General features: G+C 36.9%; 1 protein-coding gene across 1 annotated transcript; it reads left to right on the forward strand.

Annotated features, from left to right (window-relative positions):
• Window positions 1-576: 576 nt before the first annotated feature.
• fam20cl (family with sequence similarity 20 member C, like) lies at window positions 577-15,079 on the forward strand. Its single transcript, XM_038280357.1, has 10 exons — window positions 577-1,106; window positions 3,538-3,716; window positions 7,229-7,307; window positions 7,407-7,499; window positions 9,805-9,920; window positions 10,035-10,215; window positions 12,831-12,940; window positions 13,055-13,136; window positions 13,260-13,319; window positions 14,673-15,079. Exons 1-10 carry the CDS (start codon window positions 577-579, stop codon window positions 14,929-14,931), a joined length of 1,689 nt encoding a protein of 562 aa, XP_038136285.1. The 3' UTR covers window positions 14,932-15,079.
• Window positions 15,080-18,096: the final 3,017 nt, after the last annotated feature.

An 18,096-nucleotide genomic window follows, 5' to 3' on the forward strand; every position in this document is an offset into this window, starting at 1 on the left:
AGCTCATTCACTTGTAAATAATTAAAGGTAATCGAATCATCTCCAGAGGGTCTTGTGCCACAGTTTAAAACTTTCCCTTTTGCTAAATTTCTTTCTTCTTCATGATTCTTTGGCCTACCTGTTATCAGACACTTTCCTTTACTTATAGGTAAAGGAAATTGGCTATAGTAGCCACTCCGGGATGTGGCTGTTAACAAGAAAAAGGCATTAATCACATCAATTTCATGATATACTAATTAAGAAAAACTACATTTATACATAGAACTGGGCTGCTCAAAGTGGCTTTTTATCCTTCAGTTAATTAACTCCCTATTTAAAATTGTATGTCTTATTCTCTTAGGTTTTTCTTTGCTTAATTTCTTTAGTTCTTTAATGATCTGATGTTTAATTTAAGTAAAAACAGAAGAAATAGATTGAAGAAATTAGTTGTTTATAATAGTGTTTATTAGGCAGTGAAACTCTTTTTAACATCATGGTATAATAAGAATTTTAATATTTTGTTAGGTTTTGAGGTTCAATTAACAATACACTTTACCAACTCATGAGAATTTCATGGTTTTGTTTCTTGCTTTCAGCATGGTGCGTCGGAACCTGGGACAATCCACTCGCTCAGTCTACCTGGGGTTGGCTTGTATATCCCTAACTCTTCATCTTCTTTTAGCCGTCTTTTGCCTCTCTGTCCTTCAGTCCGCCTGCATACTTCCCTCTTCCTCCTCCTCCACGTCTTCCTCTGTTCCAAGGATAGAGCCACTCTCACACACCTCCTCCTCTTCTGCTGCTGCTTCTCTCTCAAATAAACAACCAACCAACCACCAACATGGTGAACGTCACCAACCTAGCGTTGGCACATTTCACCATAATGGGAATGGTTCCCTCAGCAAGGATACTGAGCAGGCAAAGGAACTAATTGGAGCTGGAAAAGTGATCCCAAAGGAAAGGGGTCATTCCAAGCTGGAGGAGCTGTTTAAACATCCGTTGTACAACCTGCCGCGTCCAGCTCTGCAGGAGGATGACTGGCTGCTGAGGCTGAAAACAGATGCAGAGGCAGAAGAGACTGAAAAGGAAGGAAAGTCAAAGGAGGACTCCATAACTAGCGATAGTGACTGGTATGTAAACCAGGCAGACATACAAAAGAAAACACTTTTGTTCACAAATGACCGCCTCAGGTTCATCCATGTTGGCCTTTTTTACACCATAAACTGAGGGCTTAGAAGGATTCCTAGAATGAATTTCAGTCTTCTTTTAAATCTAGACTTTTATGAGCGAACATTAAATGCTTTAAATTCATTTAGTTTTAGACTAAGAAAAGTGCCCTCTGGAAAGAAAAAACAGGTTAGTTCATGAACGTTGATATTTTCAGGGAGACTAGCGCTGTGAGAGTGTAAACCCTGACACCTATAGCTAAAACTTGCACATAATCTGAATCATTATGAAATTCTAAATAATATTTTCTTGGCATGAGGCACACCTCTGGTAAAAATTCCATAAAAATCCTTTTCACAAGTTCATAAGGAAGGTACAGTATGTGTCTGCAGCCTCTGGTGTCTGTTCTGCTCTTACCTTCTTGAAGGTACAAGCAGTCATGCCTCTCCTTCTAGACTGCTTGTCTTCAATATAATACTTCCTGTCAGTATTAACTGCTGCCACCCTCTGGTTTGGATGGGAACTGCTTGTTCCACCAAATAATTTTTAAAAACTCTTTTTATTTTATTCCTGTGTCCAAATTATGATCTGGATCATCACCAAAATTGATGGATTGTTCCCTGACATAAGGTGCACCACTTGTAAAAATTCCATTAAACTCTGTGCATAACTTTTTAAATAATCCTGATAGCAGACAGGTGGCCCCATCCAGGAAACACAATCAGGCACACGAGCTCTGAGTCAGCTCCCACATCAGAGGTTGGAAGAGAAACTGGACTACACTGAAAAAACAGGCTGTTAAATTAGTTCCAAGCTCCAACATCTATAAAAAAAAAAAGGTGTTGATTGCAGCACAGCTGATATTTCTCTCTGGGATGGTGACACAGTGGAACGGGAACAGAGCAGAGGAAGCTACTTTGAGAAAAAGCAGAGAGCATTATGTTAGAGATTGAACTAACAAATACTGCAGAATTGGAGAATAGAGATGAAATGAAGAAGAGTGATGAGAATTTAGAATTTTTTTAACATTCTGGACTAATATTGTTACTGGTTACTGAAGTAATCTCTTGTCAACCTGCGTTCAGAAAGGGAAGCATGTCAAGTTTTCGAAGTTTCTATTTAGAAACCTAAAAGAATGGTCCCTGAAATTATAAACCTGATGTAAAAAGTAATGGATCTATAAGCAGCTCCTAAACTCCGAAAAGCTGCAACAGATAAGGTAGTGACAGCTGCAGGTATAAACTATTTAGAAGCACTTCTGAGGGTTTTTTATCTCATTAAAGCAGTGACACACATAGCTTTGTACACCTTCTATTTATAAACAGGTTCCTTTAGTATTTCAATGTATAAAGAAAGAGAGAAGTACATTTTTGATGCTCAGAATGCTAAAAGGAAGTTGTGTTATGAAATTGAGCAAACATTCAAAATAAAATGCACTCAGCCTACTTTTGATTTAATGCTCACATCAGGGCTCTGACTTCTGAAGCAAATCAAAACAGAATATTAACCAAAGTCCTAACAGTGATATTTAAGATATGAGATGCAAAATTGAGTAAAATGTAGAAATAGATGTTTTTAGCTCCTTTTAGTCTAACACCTTCTAGTAAGAAGCAATGAAACCAGACACTTTAGGAAATTAAATAATTAGTACATAATATTGAGCTGTGTGGTTTGGATTTGTTAAAAATACATTTTTGAGAACCAATTAGAGTTCTAAAGTTCCACCACCCTGTCATATATGCTTATGTGTAGCATAGGTCATGTTAAAAGTTGTGTTTGCAGTGAGAGAAGGTGTAAAAACATTTATCTTTTAAAGGTTCAGCGGTTCCAATATCCAGGCTGGAGACAGATATAGAAATCACACTTTTGTGTGAATTAATGTGATTTTTTTATGAATTAACAAAATAACTCTTTTTCAAAAATGTAAAAATTCAGAATAAATATATTCTGCTTAATAGATAAAACATATATTTTTTCGTTTACATAGTCCTGAATGGGATCTTTTATTATTTATATCATACTGAATCAAACATTACCCAGCTGAAGATAAATGTCCTTGTGGCCACAGAAACGTATTAATCTAATCATTTCTGTAGTTGCTGACTAAAAATGTGCTGATTTTGAAAATGGAGACACAGTGCTGATATGTGTGTATTTATGAGGCTTTCCTCCCTCCTTGCATGTGCAAAAAACAGCTTGTGAATATTTTAATGAATTACACAGTTACCATTAATCTCTGAATTCTGCAATTCAGTGTCATTTTAACCATAATTTACATCATTTTGAAAATCACACCGATAACATGTTAAACATATCCCTTTATCTGTAACTTCAGGTTTTTCAATGTGCTATAAAAACCTCCTCTCATTCATTGGAGTTAATCTTATCCTACAGGCAAAGTGCCAGTGAGGAGGAAGGCTATGATAAAACCTCTTGGACAACAGATAAGGAGACCCACCCTCCATGGTTGAGGTTCCACCTAGGCATCTCCCGCAGGGAGCTGTATGACAGGAAAGACCTCAACCTGGCCCAGCTGACTCATTATTTGGCAACAGAGCGTATCCTGGGAGCCGGTGAGTAAGTGAGAGAGGCAGGTGGTAGATAACAGGTGAGAGGACAGATAGAGGAAAGGACAGGGCTGGGAGGCTGAGTAAAATACCCAGTCAAGCTGTCTGCAAGGAGGCAAAATGGTTCATTTTAAATTTCCTTCTTATTGTTCATATGAGCAGATTATCCTGTAATGCTGCCGCAGGAAGGACAGGATTTTGACCAAAGTCAACATATATGGAAGTTCAGACAAGAAAAACACATAAGATTAAGGAAAATCAAATATATCAGAACAAGCCCTGGAGAATCCTGGGTGGGAAGAGGGTTAAAAAGCAAACAACAGGGAGGTTGTTGGGCAATAATTGAGTTCTTGGAGGTCAGTGAAGAGCAGACAGACAGCTCTGAATAAAGCAAACAGTGGACAGAAACACGTATCATGTCCCTGTTTATCTTTCTTCAGTGTCTGGTTATAAGACATAACATCAATATAAAAAGTAATTTAACACCACTGGAACAACATAGAGGCACAGAGACTGGCTGAGGCCAGGGACTGGTAGCAGGTCAAGCCCAGCGTAACACAGACAAACAGGACAGATAACTATTCACACCATAAGATGAAACCAACTACCATCATATTCAGTCTGGGCATTCGTGTGGAGAATCCGCCCATGAGATGATCCAGAATTCATGCAGATATTCAGAATTAGATTTGAACCCAGGACCTGCAATGAAGCTAATATTATAAAATTTTACACTGCAAAAACGATCCAAAAATAAGAAAAATTTTCTTAAATCCAGTGTATTTACTCTTAATTTGAGTAGATTGATAAGATGATTTGCCAATGGAATTCTTATTTTTTCTCTTAAAATAAGATAATTAGATAATATGCACTTAAAATAAGACAATTAAATAGTTTTTTCTTATTTCAAATGTAAATTGTCTTGTTCCATTGGCAAAGTGTTGAACCTACATCCTCAATTCAAGAAAAAATGCACTCATTTTAAGAAAAAAGTTCTTATTTAGATCAAAATTTTTGCAAAAATAGTATAGCAAGGAAAACAACATTTCAGTTTTGTGAGTGAAAAAGGTGAAATGTTGATGCCCTGAAAAGTATCTCCATGGGCTGTCCAGTATTTGCATTCAATGCTTGGTCAGGTTTCCTAAAGCATGCATTACTGAGTCTGTTCAGTCTGTGGATCTGCTGTGTGCTTAGGAAATTCAAAGCAAGGATACGGGCCAGGGGGGCTGCAACCTGTGGCTGTCTGAAACCTCTACAATGGCTCCTCTTAGGGGCTTAAATTATATAAAGAACTAAATAATGTAGATTTAATACCGATTTTAAAAGCTTTAGTTGTGTTTTTGAATACTGAAATAGTTGATTAAATGTTCACTACAGAATGACATTAAAGTAATGATAATAAAAGAAATTGTGATCTATTTTCCTTCTTGTTAACTTTTAACATAAAATAGAAGATAATCCCTGCTTCACCTTCATGAACTTTTTGGTTTTTCCTTATTATTAAAGCTTAAAGTATAACAGGCATTTAACAAAAATAATAAGTTGTGTTTTATCAGAAGGCTTTGGAATAAATCATTTTTAATTGGCCAAACTCAGGGCAAAATATCTCTTTGGATTTAAAAGGTTGCAGATTCCTGCTGTAGGCCATCTCTAATATACGCTGTGGTTTCTATCATCTTCACCTTGATGATAGATCCTGTTGATAGATTATAGAGTGTTTAGGTCAGCGCAGTTTGCCGGCCATTCGAACAAAGCATCACCATCATTAATAATAGTTTAACTTTATTAATCTCACAGTGGAGAATTTCACTCTCTGCATTTGACCAGTCCCCTTGGGGAGCAGTGGGCTGCCACTGTGCAGCCCCTGGGGAGCAGTGAGGGGTTAAGGGTTTTGCTCAGGGAACCAGAGTGCCGGCTGTGGGGATTGAAACGGGTACTTTAAACCTTGTCAGAGCACAAGTGCACAGCTCTAACCACTAGGCCAACACTCCTCACCTGGTACTAATACTGGTAAAGCTGGTACTGATACCTCTGGAAATCATATTCAGCATCTCAACAAAGTCTTAAGATTTCCTAGTTGGTGGCTGAGTTTGGACTTAATAAAAGACAGATGACTAAAAGAAGTGGAAGTCATGGTTCCAACTCTGAATCTGCTTGGATTCTGTGCTACTCCACTCCTCCTATAGACTCTCTGATTTCCAAAATCGTATTTATCAACAGATGATTTTGGATCTCAGGGGAATTATCAGATGGCTCAAAACAAACAATGGGACAGCTGTATTTTTTATGCAGTTGTTTTCAAAAGGATATCTTTGCATTGTCTCTGTGTGGCGGCTCTTGAAGCTTTGATTCCAGCTGCAGTCCACACCTTGTGAATACGCCTCTAACTCTAAATGGGTTTGGCCTCATAATCTTCTTACAGCAGTGGTTATTACTGTTGATTGTGCCCTTAAGCACACTTTTTCTTCCACTCAGCTTTCTATAAAAATGTTTAGATGAAAACTCTGCTTCTACAGCAAAGGCTTTTTGTGGCTAAGCAGTCCTACTAAAGTCCTGCTGCACACCGTCATGTCAGCAGGCTGAACCTCGTTTTTGTTGGCCATAACATTTCTCTGTTGTTTTTTTTGAAATAGCATTCATAAAAAAAAGTAGAAGAAATACGAGCTTAAAATAAAACACTGATGTATGAGTTTAGTTTCCTGATTGCAATTGTTTAATCAAATCCACTTTTTCAAGACATTATACTTGATAATCTTTATGAAAATATTGACAGATTTTCACCTAGTGTCAGCACTTCTTCACACTTCAGCTTGATGCAGAATAAATAATGTATGGAGATTTTCTGTGTTATTGGTATTATTGATTTTACGTTTATGAAGAAATGCTCTCTGCCTAAATCATACTTTCACCTCATAAAACCTCTTTTATTCTTAAAGTTGAACATTTCATTTTCAACTGGATAGAAAAGTCATACTTCTGAATTTTGTTTTTTTACTCGGTTTTTACTAAATGTGGATGAAGTGCGACAGAAATCAACCCAGCTTGTTAGGATCAAAACATTTAAAAAAAAAGAAGAAAAAAAAAACAAACAAAAAATAAGCAAAACAGTCTTGAAGGCAAAGCTCCTATGAGGCCAAACAAGCATGTAAGATGATACATTTTTATTTCCCAGCAGAGAGCAGATGGCTTCAGTGTAGCTACATTTTCATTTTTCTGCATAATATTCACTATCCTTAAATTAACTCAACTATTTCAACCAGATTTTTCCCCTGCGAGAAAATAATACTATTAAGCAGGAGCCCAGTTATGTAATATGGCACAATGTGAAGAAAAAGATACAATCCGCGTTTAAGAAGTAAATATGCTGTTCTTGCCTCAACACTGCAGATCTCATCTTTACTTCATATTAATGTGTGCAGTTTGTACCTTGTTGTTGCTTCCAAACAAAGATGAAAGAGAAGATCCACTACATCTTATTAATTATGGACTTTTGCATCTGTTTGATGTTTATCTGTTAGTTCAGAAGAAAGGAGGCACTCAGCTGAAACTGCTTGTGTCATTCCCAAACTATGGCCAAGCCCTGCTCAAACCCATGAGGTAAGACAGGATGTTCTGTTTGAAAACCGGAGCTCCTAAAGCCGGAGGTGGGTCATATTCAATAAAACAACTGTTTATGTGTGTTTTTTTGTTATCCAGGCAATCCAGGGATGCTGAGACAGATGTGAACCTGTTTTACTTCTCGGACTTTGAACGACACAATGCAGAGATCGCTGGCTTCCACCTTGACAGGTATACATGGTGAAGCACATTGCCAGCAGGCTATCGGTGAACTTCTGAGCAGAAAGACTGCTCTATAGGAAACAAAAAGCCACCAAGCAGTGGAAAGTTTGTTGAAATAAATCCAATACATATCATTAGTATAGAAGTGCATACAAATTTTAATATGTAAAGACGAAGTTTACAAACAACACTGGAAAAACATCCAGGTTTATCCAAGAGAGTCTGGCTGCAGACCTGCACTGTTGGGACTCTTTGTTGAAGACCTGCAAAATGGGCACTCCTGCACCGTCAGACTGGAGGTTTATTCTGGAAGTTGTATTCGAAGCCTTGGGAATAGCATGCAGCACGTGTTTGCTGCCGGATTTGAGTTTATGACTGTTAAACTGAACATAGGAGCAGTTTAAATTAAACAGTAAGGAAAAATTCTCATAGGACAGCCAAGTTCCAATGTCGTTTAGAAAATGTCTTATAGACCAAATGCCCTTTTCCATCCAGTGATTCAAATACAGAGACTTATTTCTATGTAGCACAAATCTATTATTCCAGATAGGAGTTAGGTGGGGAGTAAAATTTTGCTTGTAAATAAGTTTACAACATAACAACATTTGTTTGTAAAGGAAGCTAGCATCACTGGGAGTTTATCAAGGTTTGCTTTTACTTTAGAAAGGCTTCAAATCAACTTGGCTTTTACTTTGAAAGTTTTGACAGTGCAGCTCTGGGTCCTGACAGTGCAGCTCTGCAGCCAGACCCCTCATAGTTTATTCTGTCAGCACACAGTGGGGAGGATGGCAGTGTGTTGGAAAAACCTCCAAATCTCACCGCTAAACAACTGCATTAAATGACCCTGCAATAAGGACAATAAAGCTATTAGTATTGTCATAAAATGTGTTGCACAATAAGGTTGCAGCATGGAATGATGTCACATCAAGTATACAGTTGCAGGTAAGCAAGTCCTAAATTATCCCAAATTAGTAAAACTGTAGGATTTACTAATTAATGTGGTTTTAAGTACTACAAGCAAAACAAACACAATAGTGACATGTTTATATATAGATACAGTATTATATAGCACAATGTGTGCAGGTGCCTACTTGAAATGAAGACATTTTTCTATTTGATTTTCCCTGTGGCTCAGAGCTTCAACTGTTTAAGTGACAAAATGGATTTTCTTTCATTCAGCAGCTGCTTTTACCAAAACTGTCTCAGCACCTAATGTCAGGGATTCAAGCTGTCACTCTGGCTGAATCGGTGGGATAATTTAATAACAGCAGCATGACATCTGCATAGAAGAATAACAATAGAGTATTTTACAAAGACTAATGAGTTTAAACAGTATATCAAGCAAAATGTGGGTAAATTCAGTTAAATGCTGTTTTTTTTTTAGATAATTTTAATTCACTTCAAACATTGTCTGGGACTTTAGAGTTACATCCACTTTATATGCTGCATTATTAAAACAATTCTACCTTTTCGAAAAGATGTAAATTCATCTAGACAAGATGTTCCATGCATGGTATGTTCCACATGTTCCATAAGGTCCATGCATGCTAGGTATAATAAAGTGCAGTAAAATTCAATTTAGTTTTCCTCACTGAGGAATCCCAGCACATTTTGTCTAAAGAATCTTCCATTTGAATGACCATGTGGTGACAGTGAGAATAAATAAGTCCCCTTTAAAAACAAACTGACGCGGAACTAAAAGCATGAAAACTCTTTATTTAAAAATATTGGTTAGAAATAAAACCAATTAAAGTAAAAAACAGATTTGTTCAATATACAAAGTGAGCTGTCTAGTTTCCTTTAGCCCTATAAAGTAATTAACTTAAAACTAGGGGAATATTTTACCTATGTTAAAGCCTGGAGCAAGAAAAGGGAAACGAGTTAGATATCAATAAGAACCATTGACCATCGGGAGTGTTGATAGCTCAGTGTCAGTCACTGTGTTTGAAGCAAAAGGTTAACTTCACATGGAAAAAGTACTGAGAGAATGTTCAAGGGCAACAAGAGAACACAATAATTGGGTGGTGTTATTTAAAGACTGTAGCCCTCAGTTGAATGAGTGAGAATTGTAATTCCTAGAATTGCAGGAAAGAACTTGCATCATAAAGTCAGCAGCCCTGCAAGATCTGGAAGGTTATTCATGTCATAACTGAAATAATATGGTCGGGCATCCTGGTGGTGTAGCTGATATTATGTATAACTGGATTCACAAACATTTCGTGATGTTTCGTGGGTTGAAAAAAAATCCCTTTTCTTTTACAAGCACTTTATCTTCTGTGTATATATTTTCATTCGTATTTCCCTTTTCTCTCAGAGTGCTGGGCTTCAACAGGATCCCCCCGGTGGTGGGTCGGCTTATCAACGTAACCACAGAGATCAGAGACATTACAACTGACGAGAGGCTCTCCAGGACCTTCTTCACCTCTCCAGGTACAAATCCGCATCTATTAAAGCACAGATTTCTCATGTTTGCTGCTCCCTCACTGAGTCACAGTAAATGTCCTGATCTGCTTATACTGACACTATGTCTATGACACCTTTCAGCTGGGAATGTGTGTTTCTACGGCCAGTGTGAGTACTACTGTTCAACAGAGAACCCAGTATGCGGTCGGCCTCATGTTCTGGAGGTTTCCCTGGCCACCATGCTACCTGACCTCAGCCTTGCTCCACGCAGGTCTTGGAGGTCTCCGTGGAGACGGTCGTACAGCCGCACCAAGCTGGCACAGTAGGTAGCCTTTTATAAGCTCTTGGTCAGATTCAGAAACACGTCATGTTCATATCAGATTGGTTTAGATTAGCTGTAGTAGGAACATTACACTGCAGCATGTAGGTATTGCAGGTGTTTGTGTCCTTTCAGCTCTTTGAAATTTTCTCATATTTTTATCCAATAGAGAGCTCAAAGTAGTTTTAAACTGGGAAAAAGTTTCCACGGTTTTCAAAAATTTCTCCAACATCAATTATAAATGTATGATGTGCGTTTTATTTTTGGCTATGTCTAAATATCTTTGCAAATCTACAGAGAGCAGTGTTTCACAAAAATGCTTATTCTTGCCCGAAAACTAAGTCTGGACTTTGACTGGGTAATTTCAACAAATATTTATGGATCCAAAGCATTTCATTGTAGGACTGACTGTATGTTTAAAGCTGCTGTCAAGCTAGAAGGCGAATCTCCTACCCATTCTCAAGTTTTCTGCAGCCCCTAATAGATTTTCTTTATGCATCACCTGCATTACCTATTTCTCTATTAACTCTTGCCTGTTGCTTTTTAGCCATGTGTACCCCTTTGCATTGTGGTGAAACTAATTAGTTTAGTCTCATCTGACCAAAATTCTTCCTTTAAAATTATTATGTTTTATTTTTTATTTATATATTTTTTCTTTTGTGTCTGGTAAATGGCAAACTTATAGCAAACTGATACTATAGTTTCCTTGATTTTTTACTTCTCACTCCGGCATGCACATCACATTCAGGAAGCACTGTTAAATTGTCTTGTCAAATAATTGCCCTCACTCAACTTTGATCTCTACATCTCCATAGTAACCATAGCCCTCTCATACTTTCTGTGCTTTCTTTCCACTTTGAAAGATTATGGTCAACTGAACAATGACCTTAGAGATGGTTAAAGTTTGGGATATTATTTGATCATCTATCTCTGCTTTAAACATCTCCACAACTCTCTCCCTGACCCATATAGCCTCCTATTAAAATACACAGAGGTTTGGTTGTCAATCGAATATGACATCTTTAGTGGTTGAGGTGTGTTATAATTTTTCTGCATAACAGTAAACATTTTTTTCACTCAAGATTCTCATATCAATATTGACTTTGCAAGTTAAAAAATTTTAACAACATATTTCAAAATTATTGTTTTCCTCATGTACACACATAATTTACGGTGGCCCTGAGGTGCAAAACACAACACAAAAAGAGAAAACACAACGGCAAATCAGAAAACACAACACAAAAAGAGAAAACACAATGGCAAACAGTTGTGTTTTCTCTTTTTGTGTTGTGTTTTCTGATTTGCCGTTGTGTTTTCTCTTTTTGTGTTGTGTTTTCTGATTTGCCGTTGTGTTTTCTCTTTTTGTGTTGTTTTCTCTTTTTGTGTTGTGTTTTCTCTTTTTGTGTTGTGTTTTGCACCTCAGGGCCACCGTACATAATAATATAATATAACTGTGACATTAATACTGCTATTCGGTATTGCTTAGAACAGGGGTTAAAAACATGCGGTTCTGGAGCCACTGGCGGATCTCCTGCCCAGTCTGGGAAGCCAGTCTGTGGCTCTGAATAGGGGCTAAAAATGATATAAAGAGCAAACTGATCTAATATCATGACAAATACCAGTCTTAAAAGCTTTAATATTTTCTATAAAAAACATCTGAATTTAATTTTCACAACAGAATTACATTAAAACAACCAGAAATGTGTTTTTAGAGCGTTTTTTTTATTATTTGGTAGGAAATTAGGTGTTCTATTATTGTTTTAAAACCTACAATAAAGAAAAAAACAGTTGGTTATTGAAGTTGGCAACAGATTTCCTAGGACAAGATATTTACGAAAAAAATAGGCTGTATAAAAAGACATGTAATACTTAGCTGGACTCAAGGCAAATGGCTCTCTACATCTGAAAGGTTGCAGACCCCTGTCTTAGACCATGTTTGTTTAAAGAGTGAGTTAACACTGATCTCTAGTGGTGAGAGAAAAGACTGTAATCTTACTTGTACTTTTTTTTTCAAAGCACGAAACAAACCCAAAAAAAATAAAGAAAAACAATAAAATAAGTTGATGATTAAATGTTTAACAACTAATTAATCTAAAGCACAGCTTAGTATGACACTGCACGGTGTAAGTGGTCTGATTACAAGCTGTTCTTCAGCCAGAGGCCAATCCTCTACAGGCAGAATATGCACTTTTTAGATGTACCCTTTTTTAAAAACACTAAAATCAAATACCTGTGAATGACATGAGTGTGTCATTCAGCTGTACGGAGACCTAGCAACAAGTCAGTTAATTCATTCAGGGCGGTTCAAGCAGGGATAGTTAAAGGTTTTCCATTATCTAACCTAGAAAAAACCAATATTGATACTGTTTATAGATAATGCTGTATATCCAGGATGTTTGGATTTGTGAAAATTGTTCTGAAGAACATTAAAAATAACCCATTATTTACATTTTACTGTGCATTTAGTAACACAAACAGGCTAAAAATGTCAACAACTGCAAACTATGTCATGAACATTAACAATATTGAAGCTTTTGGGTTTTTTTAACTGCACATATTATAACAATTAGAATTCCCTCTTACCTCCGGATCCAATAGTCACTATGCTAATGTCCCAGGTGGGAAAAGGACCCTGCTTACTGCGACACAGTGAAGAAGACGCCTCCTTACAACCATGGCACCAGACTGGTGGATCTTATAGACATGGCTGTGTTGGATTTTCTCATGAGTCAGTTTATTTTTTAACTTCTAAATATTTAAAATTCCACCCAACTATCAATAGAACTAGTATAGAAACTCCATGACTAAAAAAGCTTTATTACGGGTGTTTTTTCTTTGTAAGGCAACATGGATAGACATCACTATGAGACATTTGAAGAATTTGGCAACGACACATTTCTCCTTCATCTGGACAATGGACGGGCGTGAGTGTCTTCTTTTATAATGATCTACAAACATGTTATTAATTGTTCATTTTTATTTACCATTAATCTACACAGTATTGTCTCTATGTTGTCTCTAAAGAAGTTTTTGTTTAAATTCTTCAGGTTTGGTCGGCATTCTCAGGACGAGCCTTCGATTTTAGCACCTTTGGCACAGTGTTGCAGGTATATCCAATATTTTGTTTTAAAATGAGGGAAATTGAAGAACTAAGATTGCAAATACAACAGGGCTGTGACACACAGTAGGGTTGTTAGAGATTCCATTTTTATTTTGTTTTAGATTTTTTTATTTATTATTTTGTTGGGGGGGTAGTAAATCATGAATTAAATGTGTTTAAATAAATCTTTCGGAAATCTCAGTTCTATTCTACCAGCCATACTTTACTGTGGGACCTTTCCGAAATCAAGAAATCTCTTAAATAGAACCTGACTGACAACATGAAGTAGGCCAAATGTACACCGATCTAGCAGTTTTTTTGAAGGATGTGCATCGTGTTACATCTAGCATGAAACTTAGCTTTAAAAAACATCATACTTACACTCAGACTTTGAGGGGGTATTGTGTTTGTCTGGGGCTGCTTTGCTTTATCAGGATCTGAAAAGCTTTCTGTAATTAAAGGAAACAAAATTGCAGCTCATCTCTTCCTGACCTCATGCTTTGAAAGGCTTTGAAAAAAAGTTAAATTAAAGTTTTGCATTGGAAAAGTCAAAGTCCAGTCTTGGATCTGCTTGGTGATATCTTAAATAAGTATTTCATGCTCAACAACCAACCAGTGGGACTGAGTTTGTCATGATTTGTTTAGAGGTTTTTATGAGGACCCAAATGCAGAGGCTGACAGGCAGGGGTGAGTTCTTAAAAGGTTTAATGAAGATCAGGCAGCAAAAACAGGAATCCAAAAATCCGACATAAAAATCAAACACAAACCAGAACCATGGAGACATCAGGGGAAAACCATCAAGGAGCCAGGGTGAGAAAAGGTAAGACGGGGAACCAGCAAAGAGGGACTGCAGAGGGAGTGTATTTATGGCTAACTGAACAATGGTAGGACTAATGAGCTGATAAGGAGCAGGTGTGACTAGAGCTGATGAGGAAGCCAAGGGAAAAGAACACAAGGGGGCAACAGAGGACAGACAGAAAAACCTACGCAACTTAAATGACTCCAGACACAACAATAAAGCTAGAAAACCTGGCTAAACTTGAAACTGAAAACTTGGAGAAAAACAACAGAACCAAGATCGTTACAGGGTTAGTTCTTACACGGTGATATCAAAGACTCATGGTCAATTATTGCAAAAACTCAATGATGGTTGCAGCTGCCAAGGACGAAAAAAAGAAACAGTTTGCTTGAATATTTTTTTTTCCAATTTAAAATTATTTTTGTTGAATATTCTCTGGGTAGCTTTAATATAAAGTCATAAAATATCTTATTTTTTTTTATACATTAGTGTATTTCTTAAAGATGTAATTTGTTATCCCTTTAATGTTGATGTGCTCCCCCTTCGCCTCTTTCCCCGTAGAATCCGGCGCTCCACCCTCCTCCGCCTGAGGCTCCTGTCTCACCCTGACTTTCGATTGAGTGATGTCATGAGGGAATCATTGGCCCAGGATCCTCTGACGGCTGTGGCCCCGCTTCTCTCTGAACCACACCTGTCTGCCTTGGATCGACGCCTAGCAACCGTCTTGGGGGTTGTTCAAACATGCCAGGACACAAACACGGATGTTGTTTATAATGATTTGGATCAATATGAAGATCAGCAGGTTGAGGATGATTCATGATGACATATTATGTATTTTCTATATTTAATATTTGGTTCCATATTTTTTTTATGTTTTCTAATTTAGTTTTTAGGAGTCATGTGAAAGAAACAAAGAATCTCTAAGGTCCTTTTCTTTCCTTTGATGTTCTTTAAACAGTGTCCTTATGGGCCCAATTAAACCTTCCTTTTTAACTTTTTTTATGAAATTTTTATGAAAATCATAATTAAACAAAGACTAAACTTCAACATTAATTTAACCACTTCAAAAACTTAACAAGAAATCAGATGATTTTTCATTTTAGCTCATTTGTTCTCTATCTTCCTCAATTTACAGTAATCTTTCAAATGAATAAATTGTACAAAACCCACTCAGTGGATACTTCATTAGGACGATTTTCATGCATCAGTTTGGATTATTGGTTTATTTTTCCTTCACTAATGCCTCAGTTCTTTGTGGGCAAAGATCTTTGATTGTTTTATGGCACTAGTGGACGTTTATTGTAAAGTGTGCTGACAGGAAATGGGATACAAGAGAGGGGGAGAAACATGTGGCAAAGGACCAAAGGCCTCCATGTATGGGTCGTGTGCGCAAATGAAAAATGTGGGCAGTTTCAACAACATTTCTGAGACTCTTCTCAGAGATTTTGGTTCATGTTGAACTGCAGATCTGTCATCCATACTCTGAAACTCCGGGTCCACCATGTTTCAAAGGTGCTCTGTTGGGACTGGGTGACTAGAAGTCTCTTAAAGGAAAAGTCCGGTCATATTAAGAATTCAAACTTCTGAAAGTGCTTTAAATATGAAATTAAATTATTACCCGATGACCTTATGACCCCACCTCCCCCCTTCCGGTCCCATCCCCCACGAATGATTTATGACCTCATAACCTTTTTTACCCCCCTCCCCCTTTCAACCCATCCCCCATCCTTCCGGACACTTTATGACTTAATTACTTAATGACTTCCGGAACCCTCCCCATCCTTCCACACTATTTGGTCTAAGCTGCTGGTGTTTGAACTCCCACCTTACCCACTCATAGGATTACGCCTTCTTCCATCTGATTGAGACAACTGTTTGATTCTAACACTTATTTTCCTCAAATTAGGCTTTAATGTGGGTTTAAACTATTCCATAGCATTTTTCCATCCACAAATCTTATTTTATTTTACGGTGTTCTGCTGATTTTAGAGATTTCTCTGCTTTAGCACAGCTGATTTTGATGATTGCAGTTCAGCAACAGCCTGTTAATCAACTATCAGTGTAAATTAGCATTGCTGGAGCAGAGACACCTCTAAAACCTGCATGACAGCGGCCCTTCAGGACCCACTTTGGGGATGGCTGATCTAATGTGACAAAAATCAATACACAATCAGTAATCAATAGTATAATGAGTAATGCTTTTTTATTAAGAGTCCTTTCATAAACAAGTATATTTCTGAGAAGAACTTTTACTCTCACACTTTGCTTCATCTGCTTGCTCAAGTCTGCTCTGCATACCCCCCCACCCAAACTCTATTTTCTTTATAGCGACCTTTGGCTTAGCTAATTCAACTGTAGGATAAATACCACTAGTTTAAGTTTGTCTGCCTTTTTAATTTTTCGTGTTTTGTTGATATATAGAACTTTACTTTTTCTTGTTACTGAACATGCGCTATAGAAATAAACAGGCCTCAACTTAAACCTACTGGTCCTGAATCTGGGCTATTCGGCCAGGGGCAGGAAAATCAGCTATTTCACTAAAAGCCTTTGGTTGGACCAGCAACACGGAGCTATAATATGAACAGTTAGTTTCCTGGTAATCTGGCTATTTTTAATTCTTTGTAAAGAACAAGGCTACGGTCTTCTTTAGTTACTCAATCACAAAACCATATGTGAGTGTTCTGTCAAAAAATTGCCCAAAAAATGTTCATGTTAAACCTAAGATAATGTTTTGTGCTAACATTAGGGAACCCATGGTTGTTACAACTAGAACTATAGATGAATTGGTGACAATTTCAAATTTAAATTTTTTATCAAACTTTGTTTACTTGTCAGGCAGAAGACAATAATAATTTAGAATTTGTTTAAGTTTATATCGAATTACACTATTTATTTATTTTTTTTACTCTAAACATTATTCCTAATCTCCCCAAAACACATTCTTACTATTTCTACCATAAACTCCATACTGATGACTCAGAATTTTAGAATAAGGCACTAACTACTGATTTCTTCTCAGTCAGTGATCAACATCTAATTATTTAGTTTGTTTTGTTTCAGTAGTTGGTAGGACCTTTGCTTCAGAGCTTGGGTAAATGCTAATAAATAAAAACAAGGAAGGACCAGTACTTTGATGCAAACATTGGGGGAAGTCATGTTATTTCCTGACTTTTTCTTTCAGCTTTATTCAGCTCTATCCTCTCTACCAAGCAGTCATAGGATAAGTGTCTATTTCATTTAGTTGCTGAAATGAAAGTTTACAAAAACTGATAGGACAAAGTTTTCAGTCCATAGTAGAAGTTTTAAATAAAATCTGAATGAGAGTGTAACAATTTGATTTAGAAGCATTTTTGACATAAATGAACAATTTCATAAACAGGGTGCTTTTCTTGAATTCTGATCTTTTCCTTTTCTAAAAAGAATCAACTAATTTATTCAGTTTTGTCTGTATTTTGTAAATTGTAGCAATGGCTCCTTTCAATTCAAAATCAGTTCTGCATATCCCACAATCTATCGATATTAGAATCCCATTCAATGACTGATGGGCCGAGGCCACAGCATTTCTTTTACCTTATTTCCGATCATGCAAACACCCTACTTTGATGTGTCCAAAAAAATGAAAATCAAAGGTAAATTCCAAACTTCTCATACCTAAAATACTTCTTAACAAAGTTGGTATGATAGGGGGAAGGTCCATCTAAGAATGGATATCGGAGTTGATTCATCTATAGTTCTAGTTGTAACAACTATGGTTTCCCTAATGTTAGCACAAAACATTATCTTAGGTTCTTAGGTTTAATACAAACAGTTTTTTGGGCAATAGGAGAAATGAAAAGGGTCTATTTTGTAGACTAATGCAGTGCAGATGGTATTTTGACAAAACACATATGGTTTTGTGATTGAGTGACTAAAGATGGCCGTAGCCTTGTTCTTTACAAAGCATTAAAAAGAAAAATAGAGAGAGAAATAGAGTTTGGGTGGGGGG

This window comes from Cyprinodon tularosa, unplaced genomic scaffold, assembly GCF_016077235.1.
Source record: "Cyprinodon tularosa strain WSP-4 unplaced genomic scaffold, ASM1607723v1 ctg159, whole genome shotgun sequence".
In the NCBI taxonomy this organism is placed as follows: Eukaryota; Metazoa; Chordata; class Actinopteri; order Cyprinodontiformes; family Cyprinodontidae; genus Cyprinodon; species Cyprinodon tularosa.

What these genes read in the sequence shown, in the direction of transcription:
- fam20cl (XM_038280357.1), top strand. Translation starts at nt 577, where the DNA reads ATGGTGCGTCGGAACCTGGGACAATCCACTCGCTCAGTCTACCTGGGG. An exon ending in AGAGCGTATCCTGGGAGCCG is followed by an intron (nt 3,717 to 7,228) that starts GTGAGTAAGTGA and finishes TTTATCTGTTAG; the next exon opens with TTCAGAAGAAAGGAGGCACT. An exon ending in AGCCGCACCAAGCTGGCACA is followed by an intron (nt 10,216 to 12,830) that starts GTAGGTAGCCTT and finishes CTAATGTCCCAG; the next exon opens with GTGGGAAAAGGACCCTGCTT.